We start from the raw sequence: 21,855 nt of genomic DNA on the forward strand, positions 1-21,855 counted from the left end.
AGTAACTGTGAGATAGGTTCCGACATGTCGCTTTATCACACAGAAGTCAGGAAGCTTGCGTAAAGAGAAGTAATCGCATAGATGCAATTGCCTAGCGTCATGTGGACAAAACATGTACACGTGGCGGGATATGAATTGCCACAAGCCAATAGTGCCGTGACATACAGCGTGTTACATTAGTTTTATTTGTCACCAAGCTTATGGCGACAAACAGCCTCCGCCTATCGACGCGGAGACTGTTATTGAACGCCCTTCTGAAATTGTTGCGCGAACGTACGAGCAAGTTTGTAGCAGCGTAAAATAATATTCGCAGCAACAGATGACATGTGCACATGAGTGCTAAACTCGTGCATCTGTACGCTTCTTCGATCCACCGGCCTTTTTTTTATTGTTATTGCCTACCTTCGGCATTGCGAGCCGCATTGTCTGTAGAATACATGAACATACGCTAAACTTCTCTATTGACCTAGCTTATATATGCTGGTAAGTGTAATGTTGATATCATGAAAAATTTGCAAACTTCTATATAACATGCAGAAGAAATAAATGCGCAAATGTATCCGTTATAGAACTCAAATTTTGTTGTTTTCGTTTTTCGCACAAGAATAATAACTATATGTTGACATGTGCACCACGCTTCGTGCACTTTAGAAACAGTTGCACCCTTTGGGGTGTATTTTGTCGCACAACGATAATCGTCATCTGTCTTACTTGCATTTACTTTCTTGAAAACGCTGCGCTCGTTACGTTCCTGTCGAGAATGATCTGTCATGCTGCTAACGCCCATGCCGTTCATGACTTGGAAGTTCCAGGCTTTCAGCGTTAAAGAAAGGAAATTCGGGCAGCATAAAGGATGATTATTGCTGTATGGCAAATATACACCCCAAAGGGTGCAACGGTTTTTAGTGTGTGGCGTGTAATGTTACCCTGAATAGCCTGCACGCTTGTAAAGCGTGCTTTGCCTGTAAGATTCGAAAGCTTAAAGAAAAAGCCCTACAATGGGAGTCATTAGCAAAAATGTTTATGGGCGAACTAGTTATGCGAATACTCTCAGAATATAATAATCAAAATGAACTTTACTTCTGCACTAAAATATTGTAAAAATAATGTGTACCTTCACTGCAACAAATAACAAGGTAAAGATTACTACAAAATAATGCAAGCAAGAAAAGAGAAAAAGAAAGGAAAGAGACATAGAAAGCAATATCTCATTCAGCCATATCTTACTCAGGAATCAATGCAATTTTATTGCGAAGCTGTTGTGAAGAAAGCAGCATTTGCTATGAGGCACTTTCTATGAAGAGCTTCTATTTGAATCTCTTTCACGCTGACATATACGTTCACTAAAAAATAGCGCGTGCCTGCGCTCACGCGATATAGTGGTTACGACTCATTTCTTTTGTGCAGAGCCTAAGAAAGGTCAACTCACTCACCTTCGTGATGTACTTAAGCATGACTGATGTGGGGTTGGAGACGACGACTATCACCGTGTGGCCCTTGTAAGCCAGATACTTGAGCGTGCGCAGACAGATGTGCGCCTGCATCGCGTCCACGTTTCTGCGTATGGGAGTACAGACGTCGCTTGCGCTCTGTCAAACCATTCAACAGCATGAACTCACACTTGGCGAAACCAGTCTTTCCATAGCTCAAGGTGTGGCCTTGTTCGTTCGAAGTATGGCTTTAAAGAAAAGCTCTCCATGGAATTCTAGCTAAACAAAATAACGTGGCTTCAAATGCACGGACTGTTGAACGCGACATCCAACACCGATTCAACTGTGAAGGTGTCCATAGAGCTTCTCTTTATCGCGAAATAACGTTTGGAGATGTGGACGATTTTTAGGGAAAACAATGTATTGCAGATAAGAGCTGGCGGACACTCCAGGTAAGATTTGCTTTTCATATACCTCGAACGCAGTCGACAGTTGATTGCAATCAGGCACGTACCCAGGATTTTTTTTCGGGGGCGTGGGGGGGGCAACCCAAGGTAACTTTGTATCCAAATGAGGGGGGTGGGTACCTCTACTTGTGCAAATGTGAATAACGCCCACCATTCGCCATAAAGACGCGTAAACCCGCAAGAGAGATATGAAATACGGTGTATCTCACAGGTACGCCTGTGAGATACACCTCTTGTATGCTTGGCAAACAAGGACCCACATCGAATGGACTCGCGCAGAAAATAAGCGCAGGAGAAACACTGCCTAGGAAAAGTAAACAAACAAAAGTATAAAATAAAAATTTCTATCATCATCATCAGCCTATTTTATGTCCACTGCAGGACGAAGGCCACTCCCTATAGTGCATTTCTATAGTTGCATACAACTTAACAATACAGCAGTTGGCAACCAATGCCCACGGACCGCGTGGGGTTGTTTTACTCTGCCAGCCAATGTCAGAAGCAAACAAAATCGTCGTCATGAGGCCTTTTCAAAATGGCGTCGTACCTGATACCTCCGGAGGGTCTGCTGTTTTTTAAGTCTTTTCATCGACGGAAGCAATGAGGTGTGCAACAGACATCGACAAAGCGTATGGAGTCTGAGCATTTCACTCTTCAAAAGTCTACCTGCCGTAGTTGCTTAGTGGCTATGGTGTTGGGCTGCTAAACACGAGGTCGTGGGATTGGATCCCGGCAACGGCGGCCGCATTTCGACGGGGACGAAATGCGAAAACACCCGTCCACTTAGATTTAGGCGCACGTTAACGAACCCCAGTGGTCCAAATTTCCGGAGTCCCCCACTACGGCGTGCCTCATTATCAGATCGTGGTTTTGGCACGTGAAACTCCATAATCAAATCTTCAAAAGTCTGCGGTACAGTTCATTTCACTGCTGAGCCCGTGTTACTCATGAAATTTCACTGCCAACTGAAGTGAAACTTGACAATAAATAGTTGCAGCGAAGCAAGCATTTTATTTCACTTAAATAAAGAATTAGGATTTCACCATACCACTATAATAGGCGAGGGAAAACGTATGAAGTTACGCGCTAATAATATTTTTTATGGTTACCGCGTTATTAGGGTAACAGAGAAAGCTTGAAGTATGAATTATTTGCAGCTTCGCGGAGGAACAATGGCTGGTGGTTATGAGGGCATGGGCGGGGCTTCACTGCAGGCTTAAGTTGTATCCGACTACAGTGGCGTTTTTTTTTATTAGCTCTCTCTCTCTATATATATATAGAAATATATATTTGCGGAACAATCACAGTTCTTTTGGATCCCTCGCTTACTGCTCCACCAACTGAAGTGCCGAATCCGACTCGTATTGTTATTTGGAAAGTTGCGTAATGATGCGTGGCCGCCAGTCCCGTACAACCACGTAGAGCGCAGTACGCTGCAGTTCTAGACTTACGGCGCCCATCGCGGAAGGTTAGAAAAACACCTTCATAAGCACAGCAGAGAAGTAGCTACGTCAGGTGGCTCAACTGAAAACTGTAGAAGTGTCATTCAAAATACACAGAGTTCTTCTCCACTTCCGGCAGCGTTTTCTTTACTTCCTTTTTAAATAAAAAGATGTTGATCCATAAATATTTTCATAAACAATTATTAAATTTGTTAGTTTTTGCTTTTGCTTCCTGTTTGGCTGTTGTTGCTTTGGCTTAATTTCGCAACTCCTTCCGACTCTTGTTGCCAGTTGCCAATGTTGCACAAAAGGTGCTGTACAATAAGAGAAAACCCAGACGAGGCAACGGATGACAGTCATATTGCTTATGGGTTTAAGTGTTATTGCAGGGTTTGATGATGGACGCTGTTTCGCATTATTTTAATTTCCACTTTATTTAACCCATATCGTGGGTATATGGTTCCGACGATCTGCCAGTGTCGCGGCGAGCCGCCACTCGAGGAAATAATGAAGCAAAAAGGAAAACTAATGTCAACTGGCATTTTCTCGTCTGAGACTCGTTCCTCAAGCAGACAGACCAGCTGACTACGAACCGAATCTCTCTCCTGGTCCCTGGATCAGTCTAAACAAAGAAGGTTGAACTAACGAAGCAACAGCCATGCGCGTGACTGTTGAATAGATAGTGACAACTGAATGCATCTCGAGTTAATCGCGCGGGCACCGAATCAATGAGAAAAGTGGCCTTCACACCCCAGGCGATGCCGATAAATACCGTCATCCAAAAGGAGTGAAAAAGGCAGCAAGATGTTGACCACCGAATAGCTGTCAAGTCTCAACATTGATTTGGCGGCGCTTTAGGAATGTGTGTGAGGATTGGTGGCCAGGACGGGGAGGGGGGGAGGGGGTATGCCACGTAATTTCGAGGCCCCCCCCCCCCGAGTACGTGCCTGATTGTGATATATTAAACAAAAAGAATTTCATTAAACCACATTTACGGACTGCAGTCTGTTGACTACATATGCTTAAAATAAGTTCTGTGTTCTTCTGACTAACCAGAATAGTCTAGAATTGATTTATGTTTTCAGACCGGCTCATTGCAATTAGCAATCTCAGATTGGTTCCGCTCTCACTGAGTGAGTGTGACAGCGTTAGTAAAGCCACCGTGCAACGAAGTATTGTTTTATTTTCGCGACATTTCCCCCGTAAGCTATATTACTCTAATCAGCCTTTGCAGATACTGCACTCAAACGCTTCTGTGCTGTCTGGCCGAAATGGCCAACATTGCAAGGTTCCTAGCTCCTCTTAATTGCTTATGCAACTAAATGAGCCACTTGGTCGAGAAGACTTGTGCGATATCACGTGCACAAATGGCTACAGTTGTAGAAGCGGCCAGTGCAATAACAGTTAATTTGGTGTCCACTGGCAAACAATGGCTTTTGTAACGTCCACATTCCCGCACACAAGGACGCATGCGCTGTATGTGGCGAAGAAAAAGTCACAAGTGCGGCGCGCCGTGCTCTAGGGCTGAGCACTTATGTAAGCTGGGATGTACGGGAAACCGTGCGGCCTCGTCGTTTCCATGTAGTACAAGCTTTTAAAAGGGGCTAACCGCATGGGTGCAACACAGGGAGAAAAAATGTAACAAAGAACGTTTCTACTTGCTGAGCATTAACAAAGGCCCTTACTTGAAGCTTTATTTGAAGCACTGCTAACCAAAAGCTCCTTATGCGATTATAAAACTCCGCACAACGCATCTCCTACGTCACGTGTATAGTTGTGTGATGCAACACCGAAAATGCCACCCAAAAGCGGCGCAACGTTTCGCAATCACTATAGGTTTTTATCACGCACAACTGCCTTTGATGATCTCAATTTTGTTTTCTCGACTCAGACTAACAAGCAGTATTTAGCAGCCTTCTCATACTAAAATACACTTAAAGCAGCGGCATGCATGTGCGTGGGCGGAGGCGGCACATCAGGAAGAAAGTGGTTGAGCCTGTGCTGAATCATAAACGAGCGAATGTCCAAGCACATTATTTTAAATGTATTTGTTTTAGTTTAAAGGTGTACAGAGGCCTGAAAAAAAGCAATACTTTGTGTTTTGTTTTAAATAGGAATATATGCCACACGTGAAGCCAAAGTATGTATTTTTACGGCCAAATGAAGCGAACAAGATAAGGATCGACAGGTGGAGAACGCGCGTAAGCTCGAACTTCCAACAACGATTTATACAAAAAGTAATCAAATCGGAGGAGCTCACTGTGCGTACATAGGCTGCGCGTGTTAGACTTTATTCTACTAATATTAACACAAACAACTACTGCTAACACCAGGTGGAACGCTAGCAGTTGCTGGTAGCGCGTCTAACACTACTAACAAATGTTTAACTGCAGGAAACCACTCCGGGATATGTATTGTCACATGGTAGTGACGGTGAGAATACATTGTATCACTACTGTGGAGTGTATGCACCCCGCGCAACCTTTGCGACGCGCAGTAAGAAATGCGACGTGAAAAAAACAACGCGAGTCAAAGAACAGTTTTAAAAAAACGCACACTCTGGAATGCGCCAGGTTTGAACGCCTCGCTGATGCGCATCTGGAGCATGTGCTCTAATTTGCCTTAGCCATAAGAAGGGACATTCAGCGTGCGCCTATTTTTACCCACTAATTTCTAAGGTCAGTTCTATTTATTAAGTGTAGTTAAACAAATTAAATTATTTATTAAATGCAGCCTCTTATTACCGCATGACTGCGTGTGTGAGGCGCAGCGTAAACTTTTCTTTTGAATACTTGTAATTCTTGAGTAACGTGCCATCTGCGCACGGCTTGCTCACATTTCATGCCAGTCCATCAATTACGTGAGCCTACACGCTTCAATAAATTGACTCTTGAAGCTTATTGATCGTTTTTATGTGGGCGCTGTTCCTGATCATCTCCATCTCTTTGGCGCTGCAGTAAACCCGAACTGGGGTACCGAGACGAGCTTAACAAAACAACATCTTTTAAGACCCCCTCCGGCGTAATTACGCCCACTCTACCCTGCACAAGTATGGATGACGTAAATCACATGATGCTGCTGTACTCTTTCTGGTTTCTTGCATGAGTGCTTTATTAAGCTCGCGTTACGTATACTTTGCTTTGCAGATCTGATGTCATGCTGTTAGCATAGGCGACGTCATGTCAACGCACGTATATGCACATATATACCGGGTGTCCCAACTATCATCCGTCAGCATTTAAACATATGCAAATGCCACGTAACTGGACAGGGCCAAGGTAATGCTGTTTGCCGTCACTTGGAAATGCGCGACGCCAAAGGCATTAGACTGTTTATATTCGACTGCTTGGGGCTTCCGAAATAATTCCTCTCTCTCTCTCTCTCTCACATACACACACACACACACACACACACACACACGCACATGCACACGCACGTACACGCACACGCGCACGCACGCACGCACGCACACACGCACACACGCACACACGCACACACGCGCGCACACGCACACGCACACGCACGCACGCACGCACACACACACGCACGCACGCACGCATGCACGCACACACACGCACACACACACACGCACACACACACACACAAACACACACACACACACACACACAAACACACACACACACTATATTATATTTAATTCAAGCTTACTCAAGCCTTTGATTGCGTGGGGCATGTCAGCTAATGTCAAAAATCCAACATCTATTGCAAAATGAACAAGTTTTGCAATGGCTGAACTGTTAGCTGACAGAAAGGAGCCAATTTGTTCAAATAGGAAGTTCCCGATATTTTTTTATTCAAGTACTCTCAGGCATTCCGCTGGGACAGATTATGGGTCCACCGCTCTTAATTTTTTGAACGACTTGAGATTGGGCTCTCCAGACGTCAGTTGCATTTTTTTATGTCGTTTGAATTTTTTTTCCTGACGACTGTGTCATATATTAAGGTTATAATAGAAAATTCAGATTGCTCTTAACTATTCCTTAAGTTCTGCTTTTAATTGGTGCCGTGTCTAGAGTATCAATCTCATTTGTCCAATATGTTCCAAAATGTCTTTAACACGCAAAAGAAGTGCAGTCATTTTAGTTATTATATGATGTAATTCAGGCAGTGGAGCACTTTAGATACTTTGGTATGACTTTTAGTAGTAGTATAATCTAGAGCACACACACTGCCAATACAATATGAGCAGCTTCTAAGCGTTTGTGGTTGCTAAAATACAAACAAAGCACCCAACAAGAAAAACCAAACTAATTGCATACATCTCACTTGTTCGACCATCAGTGGAATACGCGCATATTGTCTGGGACCGATATAGATATACTGGCATTTTTAACATTCAACGTGTTCAGAACAGAGCACTCACACTTATTTATCACGCCTGCGTAAGGCGTGTGCCAACAACAGGAATGCGTAGTAGTTCCGAATTACCAACGCTAGAGTTTCGCCGTAGGTTACACGGACTAAGAATGCTTCACAACATAATTAATAATAAAATTGACCTCAACTTTAGCAACTACATGACGTTTAACGGTGCAGGACCAAGTCACAGAAAACAAGCAAGGACCATATTAGCGCCTTTTGGTGGAACGTTCACCTACCAATCTTACTTTTTCCCGAGACATCTATCTCAGACTGGAATAAATTTATGAATAAGGTAACGTGTTTGTCGTCAGCGGAATCTTTCGTAGCGGCTGTATTATCGTCATCAAATTTGACGCTTGGCACAAGATGTTTTACGTTCCGCACTTCGCTTACCGTGACGTCACTTATCTCGGAGCTAGTTTGGCGTTTTTATTCTTTGAGCAATGCCGGTTTCTGCATACTCATGTTTTCCTTTTTTTGTATTTTACAAGTGTCCTAGGCGAATACAAGCTCCGTTAAAGCATAATGTCCTCATTTCTGCTGTTTAAATTCTTTGTAGAAGTTGTACTTCTTTTACTTTTTTTTATTTTTCTGCCTAGTCCAGACGCATATTGCCTCTAGGTAGTTCTTTGTATAGCTTTACCTGTATGCGCTATCTTCAATTCTGTACGTAACGCATAAAATCGTGTGATACCTCAATTCACATTGAGGTTTTACGCGCATTGTTACTTTCTAAACTTCATATTTATTTATCTAAATAAATATATTATTGTTGTGATTTACCCCTGCCATGGCTGATAAATGGGCGGCTGGCGGCATCATGTAAATAAATACTAAATAATGTTGAAGATTATGCACTTTATGGCGCCATAGACGTGCCGACGGGCAAGCGTTTATGTGCAGTGCTCAGCGAATAAAACGCGATACACGGATCGCATGTTCTCAAAAAACGATGACAAAAATTATTTTTGCGTTTTTTTCTCTAGGGCCACAGCAACATCAGAAACCACTCTGAAAAGCTGCCAGTGCAGTTTTTAGAGGTCTCGGAGGTCGTACTGTGACTGGCGTGGGTGTAATGAAGGGACACGTACCATGTACCCTAAAAGTGCCCTCGTTCCAGTTTTAATAAACTTTACCGCATAAGAGGAATGTACCGCGGCAAAACTGACTTAAGCAATCTGGCCACTATGCAACGTATATTTTTATAACTTTCCCTCACGCGCACTCTTCGACGCACATCTCGACCTGAAACGAAATGAGCTAAGCACACACTGCCTGCACACAAATGGTTTCTGATTTCGTGTCGCTAGCTACCGCATAAGGACAAGGGAGGCAAAACTACACGTTACGCTTGCTGGCGCGTGAAAGCTCGCACCCGCGCGCCTGTGTTCGCCGCACCTTGCGAGTAATGGTGGTTTGAACTTATAAGACACGCGCTCGCGCGTGTCCACTTAAGATTACATTTTCGCCTTGTTCGACATTGTTTCGCATTTTTGTGAGGCAGCCAGAGCACCGATACCTGTATGGAGAAGACAGACTTCGAATAGCGCTTGTCGGTTTGCGCATATTAAACGCAAGCACCTTTGCGTGACGTTTTCGCGTGCGTCCCTTCAAGACATTTAGTTTAACGCACAGCGACGTAAAGGAAGGAAGCTTTATTGAGGGTGATGTTAAAAACTAATTTCGCTGAAGGAGAAACTCCAGCAGCCGCGGAACCTTCCACTTCCATATCCAGTGACCGAGCATGATGCAACACGTACGTGATGACAAGCTCCGCAAGAGCCGGCACAGAAATTTTGACGTCGTAATTTGCGCAGTTTGTTGCTCTGACCCCTCCGATGATTTGTGGTCACAATCACGTCATGTGGTCACAGTCCCAAAAAAATTTCTCGGGCATCATCATATAGACATGAGCGGAAGCAACATATATTACTCCATACGTGGTAAACATTTCTCAGTCCATAGCATGGGTGAAATCGCGCTTGAGGAACTGTTCCCAAAAGCGTCCTTCGCCCACAACCGGTGTCAACTGCTGCTCTTGTCGGCGCTAGAACAATGCTGCTTTAGGCGCCCGTGATTTACCGTTCATAGCGAAGAAATAAGTGTGCTTGTTGATTTTCTCTGGTGCAGAACTACCGCCGCAATTTGGTGCGGACTGCGCTTATTTGACATCGGAGATGAGCTTCCCCTAACCATGCCGCTCGCATTTTCGTCGTAGAAGTTCCAACATATTTTAGCAACTTGCTAACACGCAATAACCAGAGACCTATATCTCCTCATTGAACAAACGTACGGCTACACATGACGGGGGGGTTCACTCTGCATGCTTTATTTGTTGTGTGCCTTCTGCCACCAATATACCGGACCACACGCGCCGCTGAACACCATTGTACTGAGTGCATCGCCACTTTTGTGTCATGATGCGGAGAAGTGGCGGACTACGCTCCAGACGGGGCGGTCACGCATGTGTTTCTCTATGGGTCGGTCGGCCACCATAATCGTGTCACTGCTATTCGCACGTGTCTCGTTAGGCCTACGGCCGCCGAAATCGCAGAATGATCTCACAAAGTGGAAGCGCTATGCGCTCATAACTAACGTTTCAGGTGAGTTTAGAGAAAGCGAAAGCTCGTTTTAATAGTTCCTGGCGATCAACGCGAGTGAGAACGTAGCTATCATGAGAATTCACTCTGAAGCGGGAGCCATGGGTGGCACTATGTTGGACAACGCTATCTTTTAGCGTGCTTAAACATTACATATCTGTGCTCGCGCCGCGCTTCCACCCGTGCAATCTGTCCCGCACCATCTGCGCATGCGTTAGAGGCGTGGGCGCGTATGTGTAGTTTGACCTTTGCGAAGTGGCTGTTTTTCATGACTTTTTTTTTTTTTTTTGCGGATGTGTTGGGGCAGCAGGAAATTTATGGCCGTGACATTACAACAGGAAGGATTGGTGGTACTTTCAAACAATGCTGTCTTCAAGAGTGCACAGTGGTATTTGGCAGGGAGAAATTTCAGCATTTAATGTGTAGCGCTTGCCTTGTGGGATCGTCGACGAATATTAGCGGTTGAGGCCGGATGAGCTGCTCGGCGCAAGTAAGCAGGCGCCGGTGGGTCTTGCTAACCAAGGATACCGGGATGCGTCGCACGTCCATCAGTCCCCAACGTTCCATCGCGTTCACGACCTGCCGAAGAGGCAGCGTGGCTCACAACGTTGCTATATGTATGCTGACAAATAAGGCCGCGACAGGTGAACGTAATACACGCCACGTTGATCATGGTCCTATGCATCTTCAACTTCTGTCACAATCACAAGAAATTGTTGCCGTAGTACAGTCAGCAAACAAATATAATCTCAGCCATATGATGATCATTCTGACTCAGAGTTACACAATCACCTACGTGCGATGCAACATAACCGAGAGGAACATCGTTTAAGCCAAGAGTGACAAGCAAATGTTCACATATCAAAGATACCCTGAAAGTTCTGCTAGGATTGAGTACGTCTTCTTACTTGTTTTGATGATGTTATGTGGTGTTTTGTGGCTGAAGGGCAAGATATGGCCAAACAGCACAAAACAAGTCCTAATAACTTGTCAATAGAGCGACGAATTATTAACGGTTGATATAATGCTTAATATAACATAATTTTAGAGAGACCTAAAATCACTCGCCTCATATGCGCGTGAAGTATATTTGTACTAAAATATGATTATCGCATACGTTAGTGAGGTCAGGATTTCTTTAAACTTGAAGAGAAAAAGAGTGAAATTAGTCAAGAAGAAACACGTTAACCTAGACGCAGTAAGGGTAAAAGCAGTTGTATTCAGACTGGTGCTCGCAAACAAATATGCAGCTTTCGAACAGGAAGATGAAGCTAACATAGATGAAGGTAACATAACTATGTTTTCGTTATGAGGGGCTAAGTTTCTAATCGTCAATTAATTACGTATATCTTAATAATGGTTCCACGAGCGTTTCCAATAGCTGCTGGGCTTTCCTTTTTTTGTTTTTGAGTATGAGAACATCCGAATTTATGACAGGACCAGCTTCAACTTCAACTTTATTAATTATTCTAGTATACACTAGAAACGTCCTCCTGGGCTCAAAGCTGCCATAAGCAGCTTGACTGGACCCAAGAGGCGTTGTTGTACATGACAGCGCGATAGCAGGGAGTACTTTGTAACGCAAGCACTGAACAAACAAAAGCAATTCAACCCGCGCAAAATGAATTTGAACATTTTCATATATAAGCCCCTTGACAGTATAGTTTTCTTGCAATACAAGCAGACAACATTCAAGCATATCTGACAATATTAAGATAAAAAACAAAGATCATCATGCAAGTGTAATCTTTATACATGAATATATATGTTTACAAGGGAACATATTACATCTGCAATTCCCTGCGAGATAAATTAGTAATGTGAATTATTAAGGATTTTTGGCGAATTGTGTTTAATGGATTGTAATTTGTAATCAGTGCGAAAGCGTGGTACCTACGACAGATCAGGGTTTCTGAGATACACTGTTATTTTATGGCGCTGCATGGTCGCTATGGATGTAAGCCAATTTCTTAACTCTTCCTTTGCAAAATAAAACATCTGTAAAACACGATATTTGTAGTATCGATCTACCCATATAACTTCGTACTTCTGTGACAAAGATGTTGTCTTTGATAGGGGATTGGCATTGGCAATGTGCCAATACCGAATATAAGTGCTGCTACCTTTCATTGCTATGCTAGTGGTCATTACGCCTACAAGCATATTACTCTAGTCGACCAGCATATTGCGACATGTTGCTTACAAGTTTATGTCATGCGAAGAATAAAATTTCTTGGAGCTCAGTATTTTCGCGTTCACAAAACGACGTTAAAGCCCGTACGTGCTTGTCTGTTGGGTTTTTTTCCTTACCATAAAAGCAAGGTCTTGCAACATCATGGCTAGGTGACATTATTGTTCTATGGAAAATATATGTACAGAATATAGTAAGCTCCTTGCTGTGTTGATTTTAATACTGTTGTCTCCGCCCACGCGATACGACTCTCCTCGTGTAGTCTGCATGAACATAATGTTCTTACACACAAATGTGCGCCTAACCTTTTTTTCTACGTTGTAGAAGAAATTCCAGACAGCAGGAAAACATTTGACGTAGAGCACTTAAGAACAAGTCCTGCTTTATTTAACCTATGTGCTTCATTTTTATGAAATGTGACTCTCAATAACAGGAAAGGGGTTGTACAGCTTTGGCTCATCACATAACAGCGATCCTTCCCTCCGGCTAGCTGCCTCGCTACCGATACGAACGAGAGGCTTACGCAAACGTTAAATAATTACAGTGGCAGCAGAACGTGCCAAGCAAATTTTTTTAAAGAAACCGAGGAAAGGGTAACGAACTGGGCCAGATTTGTGTTTGCATGATACATATTTTTCCTAGCGGGACGTTTTCCGAAGGGTATGCGCCACAAAACGAATGCGCAGTCCAGTTGCGCCGAGGCTCACTGCTCGGAACTTGTCCTTGCGCTCTGTGGACGTGGGGAACTTCAGCTCAGCGGCGATCCACAGCGTCTCTTTCACCGAGAAGCAGTCCAGGTGCAAGTCCGTCTGCGGCACGTGGCAGCTGCGATCGCTCAGCTCCTCCACACCCATCCGGGCGCCGTTGATGAGTACTTCGCCGCTGTAGCCCTCTCTGCTGTAAAGCAAGGTGCAGGCAGCGCCTGAGAGGGCGTTGGGATGTGGGTAACATTATTCGCTAGGCTTTCACGTATACACTGAGTGGTAAAGACTCGGAAAAAGAATCTTAACCCATACGTGGTGGCTAGCCAACTGTCGGCAAGCCAGCCTTTGATCAGTACGCTCGGGGAAGTACATGCCATTTGTTCCGTTCACCCCTTTGTTTAATTAAAGCAACAGTCACTACAGGGGGCTTCTACCCCTTCTGATTTGTTTTTGTTTCTTCATCGTTTACTTTCAGTCCTCTCGGGAAACTAAGTCAGAGTGAAACCCAAACCTGGCGTTCCCAAGTGCGTCAAGGCTGCGGTCGTCATCACCGGCAACCGCCATCGCCAGCAACGAGGTGAGTTCTGAGAATGTCCTTGCGCTCGCTGCAGATTACTGCGAGTGCTACACGACCTGTTAGAGTAATATGTTTCTTTACCAAGATAGAAAATTGGGTGACTTGATATATATTGAACGAAAAGAACTACAGCATGACCAGGAGGCAGCACGTAAGAAAAATAAAACTGTAGAGTGAGCTCGTTTGCACCCCTCTCGTTGACCTTGTACTTCGCCTGTTCGAGCTGCCTTTCAATACAGTATGCTATCTCATCCACTACGAATTGTTTAAAGTGACTCTGTTACGTTTTTCTCTTGCAGCACTTTGTATTTCTTTGTTGACCTTAATTTTTGAGGCTTTGTGCAGCGCAGTCAAACATGAAATCTACCATTTGCCGGTTTTCAAGGTTGACAGACTAGCTCCAGATTTAAATGTACAACGCCTGAAGTTATGATCAAGACGCAGCATGCCAAATAAAGAACTGGGCCAGGATGTTTCACGCGCTTTGTTGGAGCTGTCCGATGTCCTTCTAAATAGTAATGTCTAAATAGGTTGGTGTCTCTATTGTAATGTGCACAGTGAATGCAGTGGTGGTCACGGTAAGCATCTATGCTTGCAAAACAACGTCCCCTTTACGCTTCGGATTGTCAGTCAACATCTGTATGACAGAAGCCCTGCGCGCTTTCGTGTGATGTCTACCGCGAAGGTAGACAACCCATACACCTAACTACAGCCTCTGTGCCACAATTAGCATGTTCCCTTCTTTTCAAAAGTCCGCTACCCATAAGCGTCCGCCTACCTATAGGTGATGTTACGGTTTGAGATTTCTGGCCTCGTGCTACCAACTGGTTGTTCTGCAAGCCGCATAGCATAACGCCACTGCTTTGACATTGGAAACAGTGCAATATGCACAGAAGATGTTGTACCAGTCATGCATTAAACAGAGTGCTCGCTTTGAGAAGAAGAGAGAGAATGCGTCATAGCAAAAAATAAACGTACTGGTTATGCGCTTTCTGAGCTGCCCTTGATTTTAAAAACTGTGTGCAATCCTGAACGCTGTCATAGTATCAGAAAACGTCACAAAAGATAAAATAAAGGATTGTCAAGGGTGCCAGCTGTACCATCCTTCAATTACATTAAACCATGCCTGAGGATAAATTTACGTGTACCAAGGGTGTACCTTCAACATCTCATTAGCAGCGACCTCGCATATAGTTTAAACTGGCTCTGCATCATTTATTAGCATTGTTTTCCACAGTTACACGCCACAGGCTGCAGGAAATGAGCGGGACCAGCGAAAACAGCGGGAACGCGTTTAGGGCGCCGCAAAAGCCGCCAAAGTGCACTGCGTTTGACGTTCAGTAATGCGCAAGTTGCGCGGAAGTGCAAGTGTCATCAGCAAGGCGCCATCTGGCCCAGGGCACTTTTCTAACTCCTAGTGCACTTAGGTGCCGAAATGAGAGGTAAAGTGCGTAAAAAAATGGTAGAACAAATGTCGAGAATAAGCAGGGGGGCATTCACGGGGAGGGCTCCGGCCACGTTTGGGAGCTAATTAGCACCACTGCTTCCTCAGGAGAAACGTACGCTATGTGTGCACACAGGTAAAGAGAGACACGATAGAAAATACTAATGTTGGAAAGTTTCCGCAAACACTTCGAGTTGTTCCCTACGGAGATTTGGGTGAAAAAACAAAGGCTTTGATATTTATCGCGGGCTAAATACACCTTCTTGCGTGTGTCACGGAAGTGTCGAAAACAAGGTACTCTGCAAAAAGAACATGTATCATTATTGGATGGAGCGAAGATAGAATGAAAAATTCTCAAATGCTCGCCCTTACTGTAAAAAGTTACAATAGTCTATGCCTGGCGCGAGCCCTAGGAGAGAAACCGCAGGTTGGTCACATTTCGGCCCTCGGGCCGAAAGCTGTATGTGTTTGCGGGCTTTGCTGTGGCTTTGGCTGTATACGGGCTGTGTGTGGGCTGTGTGCGGGCTGTTTGAGCTGTGTGCGAGCTTTGCGGTCAGCCTGTGTGTTTGTATAGAAGATGTGTACGTACTGGCGAAAAAACTTTACTTAAAACGCTGGAAATATTATACGTGTGACACAGCAAACGCTTTCCATGAACTTCGAACTTCTAGAGAATTTAGCAGTTAGTGTGAGTTTGGTAAGCCATCGCAGCGACGTTTTGCGTGACAGCCTCCTTCATACGAGCTATAGTGACCATTTCGCGGTGCACATGTTCTGCAAAATTTGCCAAAGCTTAATCTGAGAAAATATTTGATAGAACGCGGAGAATTTGATGGGCATTCAATTTTTACCACACCGGGTGACCTTTAGCTTATTTGGTCAATACGAAGAATCGAAAACTTCAATACACTGCTGCACGAAAATGTTTGCACTCGACACGAAGAGCGCCGTCCCGATTACCTTTTCTGGAACCTCGCGTGTCGAACATCTCCAAACAGCCGTTATAATGAAGGAGTTATATGACCATCACTTCTTCCTTGAAAATCCGCACCTCCGTATATCTTGAACAGCATTATTTTCATTCATTCGTTAAACAACATTTCTAAGAATTAATTCGGACGATTTGAACAACTGTTGATTAAATTGTCTTATCCAGTCATTAAAACTGTCGTTTGGCGTTATCGCTATCTTCGTATACCTGGCAGCACATTACGCAGTAAATAAATGCAACGTTGGAAGCAGCATACGCACTAAGCGATCGAACATGGATCACCGTGCAAATAACAAGCGCAACACCACACCATTTATCTACATTGCAGGCAATAGACTTGTTTTGTAACTGCGAGCGAAAGTCCTTTCCGACGGTGGTATATATGAATTGTCCTATTGACTTTTTTTTTTTACTAGTACTATTGATGTTGCCAACATTTACACGCAGCTTTAGTAGCAGTGTAGATTTGTCACCGTTCACAGCTACGAATGAACTTTTCTGTCCCGCAATAAGGAAAATATCGCGTGGCACAAAGGCAGTGAAAAGAAACAAAGGAACTGATTTTCACGCTCACCGGCAGAATTGCATCGAACATATTGAAAAGGCGCTGTGTAACACAGTATGAACGAACCATGGTAGTCTTCATGCATTCCGGACCTAGCTGAGCAAAGGTACGTATTACCAGACCCCACGGTAACCATCTATTTCTCTTTAGGACACGGTGGCCGCGAGTGTTGTCATCACCAATTTCAGGTCAATAAAGGAAAATATAATTAACTGGGGCTCCTCCAATTGCTGTTGCCCTTCTTCAGCCTCAAAAATTAAACAACGAATGTTTCAAAAAACCCTGTGATTGAATGTGCTTTTTACACATCCGATTCTATTTCTCTTTCATTGCTACTTACTACTCCTATATTACTCAAGCGGAGAGGTTGTACGCCTTGCCATAGCCTCCTATATAACTTCCGTACCTCCCGGATGACCGCAAAACGGCCGTTGCTTATGGAAGCGCCGCTTACGTAAGGTTATAGTAAACATATTGATGGTAGCGATAGCCCTCACCAGGTGCTGGGCGACCATGGCACGGCGTTGCCACCGAGCAGAGGCAGCAGACAGCAAAGGTGGTTTGCACCCTTCCCATAATAAAAGTTTAGAGCTGCGCTTGCTTGTGGTTCAAATCTAGGATGTCCTCATAGGTTCAAATGGCGTGCCGGAGACCCCAACGTAAGTGGTGCCCCCAGCAGAAGTTTCAACAGCAGCCGCGTTTTATTACTTCGCTAATAATTCGGCAAGCAAAAGTGTGCTGCTGTTCTTTTATTGATGCACATGCTTTCTTTTTTGACAACCAGCACCAAAATGTAAAAAGTGTGCTCGAAACAACCCTTCGTAAGTGGTGCCACGGCCATAGTCAAACGATGCCCACTTCCCATTGGTTCGCCGATGATCCAGAAGGTACAGAAGTTATATAAGAGACTATGGCCATGCCAAAATGGGCTTTCCCTTGTGTATATTGCCTCGAACACTAGTGAGCAACAGCAGGGTCAACATCAGTGGACAAACGAGGACGACACGTATGATATGTTCACAGGATGACAGTGGAATAACAGCGTCGTCCTGTTAGTTTATCCTCGTCGTCTGTCTATAATGGCTGCAGTTACCGTTAATTCAACCAGTGCATCTGTTTACTTGAGACTATCATCGTCCGACAGCCTTCGTTCATTTATACTTATGATGTAGTGCCTATAGTTACCGATGTGTGGGTGCATTATCCGCCACCCACTGAGGAAAGTAGCGATTTGTGCTCAATACAAGTTTCACCACAGCCATAGAACATATATCTAATAATAGGTATTCATACCCTGTTGTTTTAACGAACATTACGACGGTGAATATATTGCCCTTTGCAACGCAAAGCACTTAAAAAAAAAAAAGAGGGGGGCGGGACTTGTGGAAGACAAAATTCGCAAATGAGGTGCAATTCTATACATATCTTCCAAATGAAATTTCCTCCTCGACACACATTAGTTATTTCTGCAGAGGAAAAAAGAAATCAACAAACATAATAAACAGCAAAATGAACAAAGCCAAGCTACTCCAAGGAAGTGCGAACTTATCGTGGGAAGACAGCGAAGAAAGATGAAGTTTAAAGTGAGAAATTCCCCTGCTTATCTGACAAAAGAATAATGATAAGGTGGTAACGTTACTCGTCAAGTTTCCGAACCGATCAAGGAGACTTTTCCCATATCGGCAGCACGCAACCTTACAGCTCATGTGTACTTTTCTTTCGTTAGTGAAGGGTACCCACAACGATGAATCGCTCCGTCAGGGACCACGCGATGGACCAAGAAGAGATTAAAAACAACAAATTCAAGACGCAGAATGAGTGAACGTAGAATGTGGAGCGAAAGACGATATTCAATAATGCACCAAACAACACGCAGCGAGAACCGAAAACGGAGCTCTGCGAAATCCATCACCCTCGCTGGGGACGACAGTGATTAATGCGCGTGACATGTACTCGAAGAAGATTAGCGGTCGACGGAGTGGCTTCACGCAAGAATGATCGCTGAGGCAAAAAAGACATAAAAAGTGGTGTTGTGGCTGCTGAAATGCTGCTTTCGTGGACTTCTCTGCAGCACGCCCAGCGCGGCACTTCCAGATAATGAACTCCAAACCAGCGTTTTGTGAAAGCGAGTACTTCGGCGGTAGCGTCACTCTCGCTAGTTCGATTGCCTGGACTTGAAATGACGTGAACCCTAATTGATATCCCCACATGCCAAGAGCACTCCAGGCAAGTCTTCTTTGTATCTTCTTTCATGATAAAATATTACCGACGGTGCGTGGTTAATATTGTGTTGCTCAAATGAATAATGTAACCACATTTACGGCTACTTCACCGCCCTCCAGAAAGCCGACAATGAACTTAAATTTATTGGTTGTAACGCGTAAGGCCTATATTGCATAGCCACACGTAAGGAGAAAGAATTACGTGTTGGTGCCAGATGTGCATTCAGTTTAATTAATTGGTGTTCATTCGGCAGTAATAAATTATTTGAAACTAACTTGCCCCTTTCTTCTTTTTACAGAGTTGCTGCCGAGGTGTGAATGTTAGATGTATAGAGAGCTGGATAAGGCCCCATTTTAACCGTTTTCAGCGATATATCATGCAAGGAATTTGTTTTTGGCTTTCTTATGTTTCTGTTTTGCTTTCATGGCGCAACAGTAAACGATTTAAAATATCGGAGCGACCAACGTGTGTCCCCCCCATAGGCTTCCCATAAAAAAATTGGAGGACGCTTAAGCTTCACATTTAGGAGTAGAATGCTATAGCATTCAAAGGTCCCTGAGTGCTTCTCACGCGTCCTGGTAAATGCAGCTTATGTTACCGTAATGTTAACCGGGAAACGCTGGCGGCGAACACTATCCACAAAGGCAAGCTTAGCGTTTTTTTTTTTTTTTTTGATGGTGTCCAAGGAACCGAGGGGGCCGCGCCGATCCTACTAAGACAGACCTCAAACGGCAGCTGGAAAACGCTATCGCGTTAAAGGGGTTTTGTGTTTGAGTTTCCGCGTAACAGAGTTGCGTTTTCTCACATATTAATATTACAATTCGACGCTATCATGTCTGTAGGTTCTGTGTAATTCGTACTTTTCGATTTTTCTACGTATTTCTCTACCTTAAGAAATTCAATTAGTTCAGTAATTTCCTTGCGCCACATGGAGGACCTGCGTGGTTGGATATGCGTGGTTCAAGTATCTTTTTGACGCCGGACGACACGGGGCCCTTAACGCTGTCGCGTTAAAACATGCGACCCTATAAGTTACATGCATTAAAACCTTTAGTTATGACACAACAATTTCGTTATATCCCCAAACACTAGCCCGCAAGATTTTTGTTACAGTCCTCTAAAAATAACTCACCAAAAATGCTAGTTGACTGAGAACAGTTATGTGCACGGAGAGTAGAAGCAGCTGAACTGTACTCAGCCGTCGTATTACGGGCGTATTGCTTTCGCATGGTGTTTTTTTTTTTTTTTTTTTTTTTGTAGAAAGCCACCTTGATACTTTGTAATAAGAGAAGTATGAATCCTACAGTTGCAGTACCACGTGTCTCAGTTTTACCTTGCATCCCTTATTTTTTTTTTTACGCCAAGTGGCTGTCGTCCTTAGTTCGCACTCTCTCCAAGGCGTCAGCCCCAGCTAGTGCGAAGGATTCCAGATTCCCGCGTTTTCCTAACATGCGGTTTAATTTCAGCGCATGGCGAATGCCGCGGTTGAAGTATGGCGGAGCTCCGCTTTTCGATTCGTCTTTGTATATTAGTTGTCGCGTATAATGGCACTGCACGTTCACAGTCATTGGTGAGAAAGAAAGGAAGCCAAGTCATGCGCGCCCCACATTACCAATATCCGGACAGTATGTTGAGCAGCGTGGACTTCCCGCTGTTTGGTGGTCCCAAGATGGCGACCAAGTCACCTGGTCCGGCGCAGCCACTCATGCTCCGCACAGCCGTCTTCCTCCGCGACGGCTTCGTGATCGAGTCCACTGTCTTCTCAAAAATCCCTGCGCAGGTGGGTGTGAGAATACAGCCAGATTAACCACAGCCCCGGTCGCCTCACGCGTCTATTTATAAGTAACTTTATACACACTTCATCAACACAAGAATCTCAATGAACTTGACTGATTGGTGCGCCATTTCATGAAATCCGTACAAAAGACTCTTTATGGAATGTGCATCAAATTCGTGGAGAAAATAAAGCTTTAGCTTGCTTCTAACTGACGAATGGCAAAAGCACGCATGTAAAAGTTAGACATGTTTCCTGAATTTATAAACCAAGGAATGTTTCTGCCTTCCACATTTACGGTCAGCTAACTTCAACGGGCACCACTAGAAAGAAGAAATTAGCGCATGACAGAACACATCGCCCCGCTAACAACGTATACATATCTGGACTAGTTACTGCAGGATAGTTATAAATGGTTGCTGCCCGAGAACACCCTGCACGACAAGAAACGAAGAGTACAACGACTGCGCAAGACTCATTACATGCACTCTTGGGGTTGTTTTCGTGCAGAGTTTTGTTTTGTATGCGGCACGACACTATTAGGTTGAAATATTCCATTATGAATGGCCATATTGGAAATAAAGTATTATCTATAGTAAGAAGTCTGGCTGTTAATCGTTCTCAAGGGTTTGCAGTAGAAAGTGTAAATTTACTTGTTCTTTAGTGCTAGCTGCAGCAGAAAATAGCGCGTAGCGCAGCAAAGGCACAAAAAATGCGACCTGCTCCTTTCAATACCAGCACGCATGCTGCGGAGAGAAAAGGAGCGCGTCCTACAACTCCTGCTGGGGCAGCGAAGGGACAAGGCAAGGTACCCCTAACAATGGGCACGGTGCAGGATATGTCGTTCCAGCGTATGGTGGTGCGCAGTTCTTCGGCCAGCCCGTTCCCAGGAGGCGCCGTCTTGACGGTCGTCTCGTGCGAGCCCTGTGCCACCGGGAACTGCACCTTGCGCAGCAGCTCCGAGTCCGAGAACGTGGTAGCCGTGCCTTTGTCCGCTGTGCGAGAGAGCGAATGGGCACTGTCTTGTCGACGCTTCCACCAAAGAGCAAAGTTCATTGATTAGT

General features: G+C 44.4%; 1 protein-coding gene across 1 annotated transcript in view; it reads right to left on the bottom strand.

Annotated features, from left to right (window-relative positions):
- The window catches only part of LOC126532187 (ATP-binding cassette sub-family G member 1-like), a 40,321-nt gene extending 19,006 nt beyond the window's left edge, over positions 1-21,315 (bottom strand). Inside the window, exons 1-4 of the mRNA XM_055070560.2 lie at positions 20,630-21,315; positions 13,221-13,410; positions 10,756-10,901; positions 1,434-1,557 (exon numbers count right to left, since the gene is read on the bottom strand). Coding sequence (XP_054926535.1) covers positions 1,434-1,557; positions 10,756-10,901; positions 13,221-13,410; positions 20,630-20,724 — 555 coding nt within the window. The 5' untranslated portion in view covers positions 20,725-21,315. The remainder of the gene's footprint in view (positions 1-1,433; positions 1,558-10,755; positions 10,902-13,220; positions 13,411-20,629) is intronic.
- Between the last annotated feature and the right edge of the window lie 540 nt (positions 21,316-21,855).

This window comes from Dermacentor andersoni, chromosome 5 (genome assembly GCF_023375885.2).
Source record: "Dermacentor andersoni chromosome 5, qqDerAnde1_hic_scaffold, whole genome shotgun sequence".
NCBI classification, from domain to species: Eukaryota; Metazoa; Arthropoda; class Arachnida; order Ixodida; family Ixodidae; genus Dermacentor; species Dermacentor andersoni.